The sequence below is a fragment of the Lutra lutra genome, chromosome 5 (assembly GCF_902655055.1).
Source record: "Lutra lutra chromosome 5, mLutLut1.2, whole genome shotgun sequence".
Taxonomy (NCBI): Eukaryota; Metazoa; Chordata; class Mammalia; order Carnivora; family Mustelidae; genus Lutra; species Lutra lutra.
Genome location: NC_062282.1, coordinates 99,382,527 through 99,395,074, shown reverse-complemented (window position 1 = coordinate 99,395,074; position 12,548 = coordinate 99,382,527). Strand labels below are relative to the sequence as shown.

The window sequence follows — 12,548 nt, the reverse complement described above, 5'->3', positions numbered from 1 at the left end:
AGATTCAAAATTCTCAAGTTTTTCATCAAGAAGAAACATGCAATTCTAGCCACAAGTGTCTCACAGACACTAAACACTATCTCTAAAGCAAATTCTGATAATAGAAGAGAATAGAAATAGAATAGGAAAATGAAATTTAATAAATGAAATAAAATAGAAACAGGATAGAAAATGAAACAAAAGAACAGAAAGTAGTGGAATCACCACTGTCACAGAATCTCCTCTTCTCATCATGTAATTCTAAGCAAAGCACTCACTCATGAAACAGGGTGACTGGCCCCAAGAAGAGCCCTGTCACTGTGTCTACTCCTTCTCCTCACAAAGCACAGGAACCCCTCGGCAGAAGACCTCCAACAGCTTTCCATGTCCGCAAGCATTCGTCTATTGAACAACAAAGATCTTACATTGGGGCCATGCTGGACAAATGATATGGAACCCCAGAGAGAAAATTCTGCTTTACCAAGAGGACATTAAAAGGACATAAGTAAGATGCGCACACTCAGGGTAAAGATTTGGCTTGCATTGAGGCACAACACAGGTACCAAATCAGGAGAGACAGGACAGTGACTGTCATCCACATCAGAACAAAGGAGAACTCCCAAGAATTCCACTGAGAGACTTGAGTCCACCCAGTCACCCGGGAGGAGGGCTTCCTGTGACACAGACAAACAGGAGATCCCTCTTATAGGACTGATGAGAGAAACAAAGGCAAGAGAAATGGAGCTTAGATTCAATCTCCTCACAGCTTGCCGCCCACTGAGAGATAACCTGAGATAGGCAGAGCATGACCTTCTTCAAGGAACTCATAGCTGTCTTAGTACCTTAATGTTTATATTTATTAAAGACTAAAAGGAACATTATCTTTTTTTTTAAAGACTTTTTTTTTTTTTTAAGATTTTATTTATTTATTTGACAGACAGAGATCACAAGCAGGCAGAGAGGCAGGCAGAGAGAGAGGAAGGGAAGCAGGCTCCCTGCTGAGCAGAGAGCCCGATTCGGGGCTCGATCCCAGGACCCTGGGATCATGACCTGAGCTGAAGGCAGAGGCTTTAACCCACTGAGCCACCCAGGCGCCCCAAGACTTTTTTTTTTTATTTATTTGACAGACAGATCACAAGTAGGCAGAGAGGCAGGCAGAGAGAGACAGGAGGAGGAGGCAGGCTCCCTGCTGAGCAGAGAGCCTGATACGGGACTCGATCCCAGGACCCTGAGATCATGACCTGAGCCGAAGGCAGAGGCTTTAACCACTGAGCCACCCAGGCGCCCCTAAAAGGAACATTATCTTGATAGCAGCTTGCCCTCAAGATTGGGAAAGCCTTGCTTCCCAATTCCTTAGAGAATTACACCATCCCTAAACCCCACTAATCAAAAAGTATATAACAAGTTACTCCTCACAATCCCAGTGCAGCTCTTTCTGCCCACAGGTCCCGTCCACATGCTGTAATAAAATCACCTTTTTAGACCAAAAATGTCTCCAGAATTCCTTCTCGGCTGACGAACCCCAAAACTTCCAAATTTCACCAGGGTGAGGACGTCCATGGTGATCCAAGACTTGAATCAAAAGCAAGAAAGCCCCAAGAAGGCCAAGAAAATGTAACTGACCCTTACAAGGCTTGCCATGACTGCCACAGAAGGCACAAGCAGAAATTCTGAGTACAAGGAAATGAGATGCTACAAAACAGAGGTAAGAGACTGCGAAACTTTAGATGAAATTTATTACCCTCCAGGTCCTGCCTGAACAAATAAAGACTGGTTCTCTTTGCACCAAAACCAAATTATATATTGTAGGTCAGCAGCCTGCCCTACAGAAAGGGCTTCTGAGAGAGAGTCAAGAGGTTTTATACCTAATTCTGAAAAGCTGTGTGAACTCTAGACCTCCATGCTTCCACTGAAAAATTACACAAGACCATCCAGTTCAAAGGCACACTGTGATAAATGTAATATAACTTGGAGGGGGGAAAAGTTTCAGTTGCTTGATGGAAAAGCCTTTGAAAATATAGCTAATGTTTTGGGGCACCTGGGTGGCTCAGTCAGTTAAGCTCAGGTCATGATCCTGGGGTCCTGGGATCAAACCCCACATGGGGCTCCCTGCCCAGCGGGGTGTCTGCTTCTCCCTCTCCCACTCCCTCTGCCTCTCTTCCCCTGTTCCCTGCTTGTTTTCTCTCTCTCACTTGTTTGCTCTCTCAAGTAAATAAATAAAATCTTTAAAAACATTTATATAGTACGGGGCGCCTGAGTGGCTCAGTTAAGTGTCTGCCTTCAGCTCGGGTCATGATCCCAGAGTCCTGGGATGGAGCCCAGCTTCGGGCTTCCTGCTCAGCAGGGAGCCTGATTCACTCTTTGCCTGCCATTGCCCCCTGCTTGTGCTCTCTCTCTCAATCACAAAAATAAAATCTTAAAAAAAAAAAAAGTTTTATATAGTATGTTTTTAGGGGCGCCTGGGTGGCTCAGTCAGTTAAGCATCTGCCTTTGGCTCAGGTCACAATCTCCGGATCCTGGGACTGAACCCCACTTCAGGCTCTGCACTCAACAGAGAACCTGCTTCTCCCTTTCCCTCTTCCCCTCCCCCCACTCATGCTCTCTCTCTCTCTCAAATAAATAAATAAAATCTTTAAAAAAAAAAAAAAAAGTAAACCTGGAAAGCAAATACTGTCTATCACACAAGGAACAAAATTGGTTCCTTCCTCTACCTACAGAGCTTCCGTTAAAATGGCGTAAAATGGCATAAAAGCCACAAAATACTCACATCAATTCAATAGCTATCCAAAACTTAAGAATGTCACCAATTATACTGACTGATCACACTACTGATTCTGGAGCACTCATGCTTATCTGTGCTAAATAGGCTGAAATGTGCACAGAAAACAAAAAGTCTACCTTGCCCAGAATGTCCTGTTTCTTTCTCAATCTTTTCATCAGCCTCAAAGCCACCAGAGTGCTTCTGTCTCCCCTAGGCCTTATCTGACTTCATGGACAGGTTGAAATGTATTTAAAAATAATGAACAGCTCTTCCTGCCCATGGGTCCTGTCCCCGTGCTTTAATAAAACCACTATTTTTGTACCCGCCCCCCAAAAAATAGGGATGCCTGGGTGACACAGTCACTTGAGTGTCCAACTCTTGATGTCAGCCTAGGTATAATCTCAGGGTGGTGAGACTGAGCCCCCTTTCGAGCTCTGTGCTCAGCAGAGGGCTTGAGTTTCTCTCACTCCCTCTCCCTCCCGCCCCTGGCATGCTCTCTCTAAAATAAATAAATAAGTCTTAAAAAAAAAAAAATAGCGTTATACAGTGCCTGTCCTAACTAAGCCCTTCCTAACAATTACCATGATCTGAAGCAAAGAAAATAAGTTTCAAAAATAATGAGCTAAACCAAGAGGGAGGAGGTGAGGGGAGGAGGGAAGGAGAGAAGAAAGCAAGGATCCCTGAAAGAATTTTAAGTGCCTCTCCGAAAAGAAGAACAAACAGGCAGAGGTGCAAAGAAAACTCAAGGGAAAGTCCCAAGGCGCTAACCCTGCACAAGGCTGGATGAATATGCCTATTTCAGAAGAAATGCACTGCTGGTCACAGCGGAAACACTCTATTCCTGATGCACTGAAGGGTCACACTCAAGCAGGGTGAGAGGTGACAGAGCAGAGCAAAGATCCATCCAGACGAGGCCACCCCTAATTTTAAAAATTAACGGTATGTGAGCCCTAAAGAAGACAAAGGTCCCACCTCTGAAGAGAATTAGAAGTCTCCCACTTCAAAACCCAGCAACAGGGAGCCACTACCCAGAAAATAAAAGAAGCATGTTCCCAAGATCATCAAGACATTGGGCATGGATTGCAGAAAGCCTGGGAAAATTATCCTCAGGGCATGAGACTCTAAGCAAGACCACAGGTCACCAGTATAAAAAGTCTTTGAACGTCAAAAACAAAAACAGGTCCTAAAGCATACCAGAGAGAAAGGAAAGAGGAAACAAGAAAGTACCGAGGCAGGTATTTCCTGTAACCTGAGAGCAATAACAAACATTTTCAACCTTCTAGATCTGTAGGAAGCTGTCCACATCTTTACCGCTACAAAGATACGGGAGACAACAGAGATATGATTGGCCAAAGATGTACAACTTAGAAATAAGTGGGTAAGTGGATTTACAGTGGGCAAGGTTAATAACATTAAAAACCAAACTTGGGGAGGAAAGCAGGAACTGAATAAGTAAGGAAGCTAGTGCTCACTATCAAAATGCACATGTAACAGGCCTCCCTCTTTCATCTGGGCTGTCGACATGCCATCCAGACTAAGGAAGACCCAGAGACTCTGGGGCCATGTGAGCTACGGCCACAGCCACATCAGCAAGCATGCAGGAGGCCGGGGTAATGCTGATGGCATGTGTCACCACAGGATCAACTCAGGCACGTATCACCCAGGTTATCCTGGGGATATAAAAATGAGGAAGATATATATATAAATCACACACACACATATAAAATATATGTAAGATCTACATTTTAAACCTGAAATGATTAGGTAGGGGGAAAAGCAGAGAAGAGACAGGATGACATCACAGTCTGAATCCTAGGGAGAAGACAAGAGCAAACAGGAACAGTAAAAAACAGGTCAGTAAAAAAGCGATCGTGCTCAAAGTCTAGTTTGAGCCTGTAAGTACTAACTGGAAATCCATGTAGATGGCGGAAACGCCCAAGGGTAAGTAGGGGTGCAGTGGGAGGTCGGGAAAGATCATGGAGATGAAAGTATGTTATGAGGGTTTATGCAACCATTAAGGACGAGTTCCTGGATGGGGTCGGGAGGATTACATGGAGAGAGTGGGGGAATATGGAAAAGCCAGAGGCAGGAAGCCTAAGGAGGATTTCAGGGAAGGGAACAAATGACAAGACCAAAGAGTCGTACAGAGTGGGAATCTGGTCTGTAGGAAGCTAGCAGGAACTCCAAGGACAGTGGGTTTTATGGAGACTGAGCAGTCAGGAACAGAGGCCCTGGGCCAGTTCTTAAAGAGTTTGCTGATTCGGGGAAGGAGAGAAGCTTCAGGAACAGGAGAAGCTAGAAAAGGTCCTTTTCTTTTGCCATTGTTTTTGGTGCTTTTTCTTTTTCCTTTAAAAACAGAAGTCAGATGCCTGGGGTGCTCAGTCAATTAAGCGTCTGCTTTCAGCTCAGGTCATGATCCTGGGGTCCTGGGATTGAGCCCCGCATCAGGCTCTGTGCTCAGCAGGGGTCCTGCTTCTCCCGCTCCCTATGCTGCTCCCCCAGCCTGTGCTCTCCTGCTCACTCTCTGTCAAAATAAATAAATAAAATCTTTAAAAAGATAAAAAATTTAAAAAGAAAAACGGAAGTCAACATGGTTATTAGCTGTGAGAAAAAGAAAGTGGTTAAAAAATATTAACATGAGAGGGAGAAAAGAGATAGATGAAGAGTTTCGAAGGAGGGATTGGCATGAGGATTATAAATGTTAAGTTTAGCTTTGGAAGTGAAGAGGGACAGTTGTCTGTGGGCTAAAAGAAGGTGAAGTCACAGTGTGTTCAGTACAACAGTGCTCACACACAGTCTGATTTCTCCAGGGAAGTATGAAGCAACAGCTTCAGTGCAGACGTGGCATTTGGAGTTCACTTATTGGGGAAAAGATCAGAGTAAGCGCTACAGAAACTGGTAGCAGCTAGAAATTTTTCTCCAATTCCCAGAGGGTCATAAGAATAGAAGGAGGTACACCTTTCCCCCTAAACTTCCTACTGGAGTGAAAGAGAAAAAAGATATGCTAAGAGAAGTGGCTACGTTTAGGAAATATTGATGTTGAACTTTTATTTTTTTTTTTTAAGATTTTATTTATTTATTTGACAGAGAGAAATCACAAGCAGGCAGAGAGGCAGGCAGAGAGAGAGGAGGAAGCAGGCTCCCCGCTGAGCAGAGAGCCCGATGCGGGGCTCGATCCTAGGACCCTGAGATCATGACCTGAGCCGAAGGCAGCGGCTTAACCCACTGAGCCACCCAGGCGCCCCTGATGTTGAACTTTTAAAAGACAAAAATAAAATAGGAAAAGGGAAAGCATTCTAATGCCCTTCCCACATTTTAGATTTTTTTTTTTATCATAGGCACATACTGCTTATTCAAAAATATGGACACTTTTAATTTTTTTTTCTTTTTTCTTTTTTTATTAATTTTATTTTTTATAAACATATAATATATTTTTATCCCCAGGGGTACAGGTCTGTGAATCACCAGGTTTACACACTTCACAGCACTCACCATAGCACATACCCTCCCCAGTGTCCATAATCCCACCCCCCTCCCAACCCCCCTCCCCCCATCAACCCTCAGTTTGTTTTGTGAGATTAAGAGTCACTTATGGTTTGTCTCCCTCCCAATTCCATCTTTAAATGAAACAACAAGAAGGACAATTTTAATTTTTAAAAGACCTGTTTTTCAAAGCACTTTAAGCTTTAGGTTCTATGGGGCCAGAGCCTCTACCTGGTTGGTTTTATTTATCAACATAGTGTTTGGTTTACAGAAGGTCCTCCATCAATATTTGTTACATGTTGACTATTAAAAACTATGTGAACAGAAAGGGCAAAGAATAAGCATGCAAGATGACAGGTCTATAAAGGGCTGAATAATGCCCCCCCCCAAAATATGCCCACACCTGAATCCCTAGAACCTTTGATTATGACCTTATTTGGAAAAGGAATCTCTGCAGATGTAATAAAGGTAAGGATCGTTAGATAAGATCATTCTGGATGCTGTGAAATGTGTAAACCTGGCAAGTCACAGACCTGTACCCCTGGGGATAAAAACACATTACATGTTTATTAAAAAATTTAAAAATAAAAATTTTTTTAAAAAAAGGCCATACATGAGGAGAAAAAAAAAAAAAGAAGGGAAATTAAAAAAAAAAAAAAAAAAAAGGATCATTCTGGATTATATGGGCAGGCCCAAAATCCAACGACAAGTATCCTTGTGAGAGAGAAAAGAGAAGACACAGACACACAGGGCAGAAGGAAGAAAGGTAGAGATCAGAGTCACAGAGCCATGAGCCAAAGGAGCACCTGGAGCCAGGAGAAGCCAGCAGGGCAAGGAACAGAGTCTACCTTAAAGCCTTCTGAGAGAGCCTGGCATGGTTCCCACCTCAATTTCAGACTTCTAGCCTCCAGAACTTGAGAGAAGAAATTTCTGTTATGTTCAGCCTACCCCCCACCCTGTGCATGGTAATTTGTTACAACAGCCCTTGGAACCTAATACAAGGTTAGTACAACTATACAAATTATACCACAAATTAATGCCACATTAAATGGACTGGTTTCCCCCATAAAACAAAAGATCACAGTAAGAACTTCATACCAGGTCACGGAAGGACCTCTGTGCAAAAGTGAGCAAAGCTGAAATTTCTATTTAGAGAAATAAAGCATAAATGGGCAAAGTCACTACATAACCATAAAATATACAATAAGTAATAACTGTATCGATAAAAAATAAAGATGAGATACAATGACTGCAAGTGAAGGCTAATTCATTAGAATATTAATAAAAACACTACAAACTTAAGAAATCCAGTAACAAAACATAAACGAAGGAGAAGCATCAGTATTATGAGATATTTCAAACATGCCAAAAAAAAGATCACAGAATAATAAAAAATAAATATCCTAACACCCAGTCTTAAGAAATCCTGACATTTGGCCAAATGCACTTCAGATTTTTTTTTAAAGAAATAAAACATTTCAGGTACAGTGAAGCCTCCTGCCTGACCCTTTCCTCCCGCCTCCCACCTCGAAGGTAACCACTGTTCTAAAGATGAGTATATTATTCCCATGCACCTGTTTAAGACATAAGTAATAGACTGTTTGATGTATTTAATATTTACAAACAAAGCAAGTGACTATGGGTTTATTCTACTATTACTTTTACTCAACTTATTTTCTGAGATTTCTTTATGTTGATCCATGTAATTCTAGTTCATTTTAATAGCTAAAAATTGTATTATTCATCTCCCAATAATGGCCACTCAGGTTGTTTGTTAACTTCTGCTATGTCAATGCTACAACAATCTCCCTTGCACCTGTCTCCTCATATAGACACCAAAGTGCCTCAGAACATAGTCCTAAAAAAAGCAATTACTCAGTGCCCTTTCTTTTAAAAAACTCTTTCTTTGGTGAACAGCCTTTATGACAATATAAAACTATGCCCATAATGAAGAGAATAATCTGACTACAGATAGTTTTAAGGTACTTTTTGTGGGGGAAAAACCTAAATTCTATATTAAGTTCCGTTTAAAGTCATCTCAGAGCACCTAGTTAGCAATGGCATTTGGAACAAAAAGCAGTACATTTCATTAATGAGAAATTACCTGTGCAATATTTTGAGAAGACATAATTGCCTGGTTATAAAAAATACGGCCAAAGTGATCTCGATCTGGAAATATTTCTGCTTGTCGAGGTAAGTTTGCTCCTCCTGAATCAACTGAAGACAAGGGAATTAACAGAAGTACACTTGAATGAACAAAATAGCCTGCACACAGAGATACTTGTATCAGTGAAACAGTTCTTAATTACATTCACAAAAAATTTGCCCTACCGTTCTAAACTATTCTACAGCATCTTTTTCGAGTCCCCCAATACAGCCAAAAAATTCACTGTTTTCCTCAGATCCATTAGGATCTCCTTCCCGTGCGAAATTCCACTTGAAATGTTTAGGACATTCTCTCTTGAGAGACAAGCTAAAGCCCCAGAAACACCATAAATTCTTAATCAGTTCAGCTAAAAAAAAAAAAACAAAAAAACAAAAAAACAAAAAAAAACATGTCTTTCCCTCTTTTAAATCAATACAAAACCATCTACAGAATTCATGTGACAATTCATCACAGACGACTGCCTCGGGGACTGTTTTTACTGCAGAGGGGAGTGGGGGCTATGAATATCCACTGAATTCGGAACAGAGCTTTGCTGACTTCAGAGCTCTGTGATGACTGCTGTGCTTCCTAGCCTTCTATGCCTCGCCTTTCTTACCTGTGAAATGCAGGGGACAACAGTAGCTCTCCCAGGAAACTGTTCCTGGGATGACATGAAATAAGGTATGTAAAGTACTCAGTTCAGCACAGTGTGAGTGCACTGAGCAGTGTTATGAAAATTCAGCTAGTCCCATGCCTACTGCTCTTGCCTACATCCATTAAGTCCTTCATTGTTCTTTAATACATGACATCCTGTCTCCAATTCATTCAAGCTTGCCCAAGACAGGAACAACATCATATTCTTCACTCCATCCCCTATGGTGTTTGGCACAGCACCTGTAAGCAGTCGTAGGGCCCCACTGGCTATTTTCTACATGTGCGAAAAAAGTTCACATTGTGAGTCAAACAGGTAAATTCACTTTTGCAGAAAAAAAAAAATCTCTATATCAATACCTGTTTAAATACCACACCAGTAATATATGTATGGTGGCATTTCACCAAACTAAACCAATTTCCAGGCAGTGCCAATTTTTTTTTAAAGACTTTATTTATTTATTTATTTGACAGAGATAGAGAGATCACAAGCCAGCAGAGCAGCAGGCAGAGAGAAAGGGGGAGAAGCAGATTCCCCGCTGAGCAGAGAGCCCCATGCGGGGCTTGATCCCAGGGGCCTGAGATCATGACCTGAGCCAAGGGCAGAGGCTTAACCTACTGAGCCACCCAGGTGTCTCAAGGCAGCGCCAATTTTAAACTGAATTGCTTTTATGTTCCTTTTGAAGTATCCTTAGATTTAAACATTACTTTAATTTCAAATATAAATATACTTTTATAAAGAATTAAATTTCTTTAGGGCACCTGGGTGGCTCAGTGGGTTCAGCCTCTGCCTTCGGCTCAGGTCATGATCTCAGGGTCCTGGGATCGAGCCCCGAGTCGAGCTCTCTGCTCGGCGGGGAGCCTGCTTCCGCCTCCCTCTCTGCCTGCTGCTCTGCCTACTTCTGATCTCTCTCTGTCAAATAAATAAGATCTTAAAAAAAAAAAAAAGAATTAAATTTCTTTAAATGGCATTTGTTGGAATTATTCAAGTATTTAACAAAGTACTTAGCATTCAAGAGATCCATAAATATCAGCTATTATTTTTTCATAGTTTGAACTCATTAGGTCCAGACAAAAAGAAAATACACAGAAGGAAAAAATCCACACCCATGGAGAGAAAAAAAACTGGCATACATGAAAACACTATCAGAGGTAGTCACTCCTCAGGGATATTATTATAGGTAGTTTTTGTTTACTTTTTCTTCCAGAGTTTTTAGCAAAGAACATGAATTTCTTTTGTAATTATAGGAAAAACTAACAACAGTTTTTAAAAAACCCATTGATAATGTCATATACAGCCTTCTAAACAGTATTGTATTTTACCAGCTAAAAATAGTTCATTTTATGACTCTCGTGACTTGCCCAAGTAGATGCAGGGGAGTCTGTTTTGCATTGCAATTTCCTGCGCCCGTAAATGTTTCTTCACAGTCACTGGGTAGTAGGTACCTCCTTTGATGGTGGCATCATTGGCAACAATAATGCATTCTACTCTGAAAGACAGAAATGTCATTATAAAGAGAGTATGAGAGACTTCTTCAAAGTTCAAAGGCCAATTACGTCTCATTACAAGACACTCCAATACAACCTTTAACTTCTAGTACATTTCACCAATGACAGGCATTAGCAGACAATCTCAAAACAAGTGTTAATCACAGTTCACATACTCACGTATATAATATAAAATGATCACTATGAACATCTTTACAAACTCATACTTAATTTTTAAAGAGTCCTCAGTCCTGGGGGCGCCTAGCTGGCTCAGTCAGTTAAGTGTCTGCCTCTGGCTCAGGTCATGATCTCAGGGTCCTGGGATCAAGCCCCACTACCTCACCCTGAAGGTCGGGGGCTGATTTGACACTTGAGTGAACAACAGTGTGCTCTTTACCAAATTTAATCTTCTTTATGTTTATATTATTATATTTTCAGATTTTACTTTTAATTACTCTCTACACCCAACGTGGGGCTCGAACTTATAACCCCAAGACCAAGAGTCATACTGCTCCACCAACTGAGCCAGCCGATATTTATGATATTTTTTGAAATCTCACTTTATATTCCTTATAATTCTAAAAAGTAAGCCACTAAGTCCCTCTTGAAAATAAAGTAGGGAAGAGCCTCAGAACAGCGGCTCCAGGTAGTCTGGGCTGCTCACATTAAGGGATGTGGCCAGCAGTGCTCACAAGAAAAAGGGGCTTATCTCCTTACAACATCCATTTTATGGCTAGGAAGCACCTTTCCACATTACAGGTAGCATTTTAGAGTGGAATGCCAATTCTTCATGACTTTGGTGAACAAATCAAACTTCAAAGGAATGTCAGTTTACGGCAGGTTATTGGGGCTATGATCTTACACCCCCAGAGTCTACTCGTCCTCCCCTGCCCTGCGGGTGCTGCCCTAGAAAAGCTTACAAAGCTCTGAAACTGGGGGCACCTGGGTGCCTCAGTCAGTTAAGCGTCTGCCTTTAGCTCAGGTAATGATCCCAGGGTCCTGGGATCGAGTCCCTCATTGGGCTCCCTGCTCAGCAAGGAGTCTTCTTCACCCTTTCCCTCTGCCCCTCTGCTCTGCTTGTGCTCTCTCTTGCACGTGCTCTATCTCAAATAAATAAAATCTTAAAAAAAAAAAAAAAAAAAAAAAAGAAAAAAAAAAGAAGCTCAAATACTGGAAAGGGGCTATGGAGTCAGAAAAGCTATGGTGAAATTCTGGCTCTGCTGCTTGCTAGACATGTGACCTTCCACAAGAGACAGAGCCACTTGCCTATTAAAAGGTCAGAGACATGTTACAGAATGAAAAATAAAATTAGTCCACAGAAAAAATGCATTGTATATCTATTAGTTCTGCCTACCTAGAATCTATCATTTTGGCAATGGAATTCAACTTTCTTTCAGAAAATGCCTCTTACCTAACCCATGTGGTCCAAGTAGGACTGACCCCAAAGCCTATCTTCAAAGGTGTACACAGGAAGCAGGCCTTTCTACTGAGAGTCCACACTGTGGCTCAAGAATGGGCTTGGACCCCAAGGCTAACGCCATAGGAGCTCCAGGTGCACCACTCTGCCCACATCCCCACATGTCCACCAACCAGGAAGCTCTCAGAACCCAGTCCTCTCGGGTTTTATATAGGTTTCACTGCATAGCCACAACTGACTAATTCAGTGGCCACCGTCTAATTCAGCCTCCAGCTCCTCTCCCCTCCCCACAGGTGGGGACTGGGGAAGTAGGTAGAACAGAAAACTTCCAACCCTCTAATCACATGGTCAGTTCTCCTAACAATCAGCCATGGCCTTGGTTGGGAGTTCACTGATATAACAAAAGACACCATGACCATTCTCAACACTTCCAAGGGTTTGGGGAGCTTTTGAACCAGGAATTGTAGACAAAGACCAAATGTATAAGAGAAATAAATTCTGCTCATGTAAATGATCATGTAGATAGACCAAATCTATCTATCTTACAAATCACAGTATTACAGTAATACAATATATAATTATTATGGTATTATTAGCACTATAGAACAACATATAATAAGACA

At 41.7% G+C, this 12,548-nt stretch overlaps 1 protein-coding gene across 1 annotated transcript in view; it reads right to left on the bottom strand.

Annotated features, from left to right (window-relative positions):
• Positions 1-12,548, bottom strand: part of MCCC2 (methylcrotonyl-CoA carboxylase subunit 2) — a 71,093-nt gene that overhangs the window by 34,979 nt on the left and 23,566 nt on the right. The window contains exons 5-6 of the mRNA XM_047730277.1: positions 10,383-10,510; positions 8,328-8,440 (exon numbers count right to left, since the gene is read on the bottom strand). Of these exons, the coding sequence (XP_047586233.1) occupies positions 8,328-8,440; positions 10,383-10,510 (241 nt within the window). The remainder of the gene's footprint in view (positions 1-8,327; positions 8,441-10,382; positions 10,511-12,548) is intronic.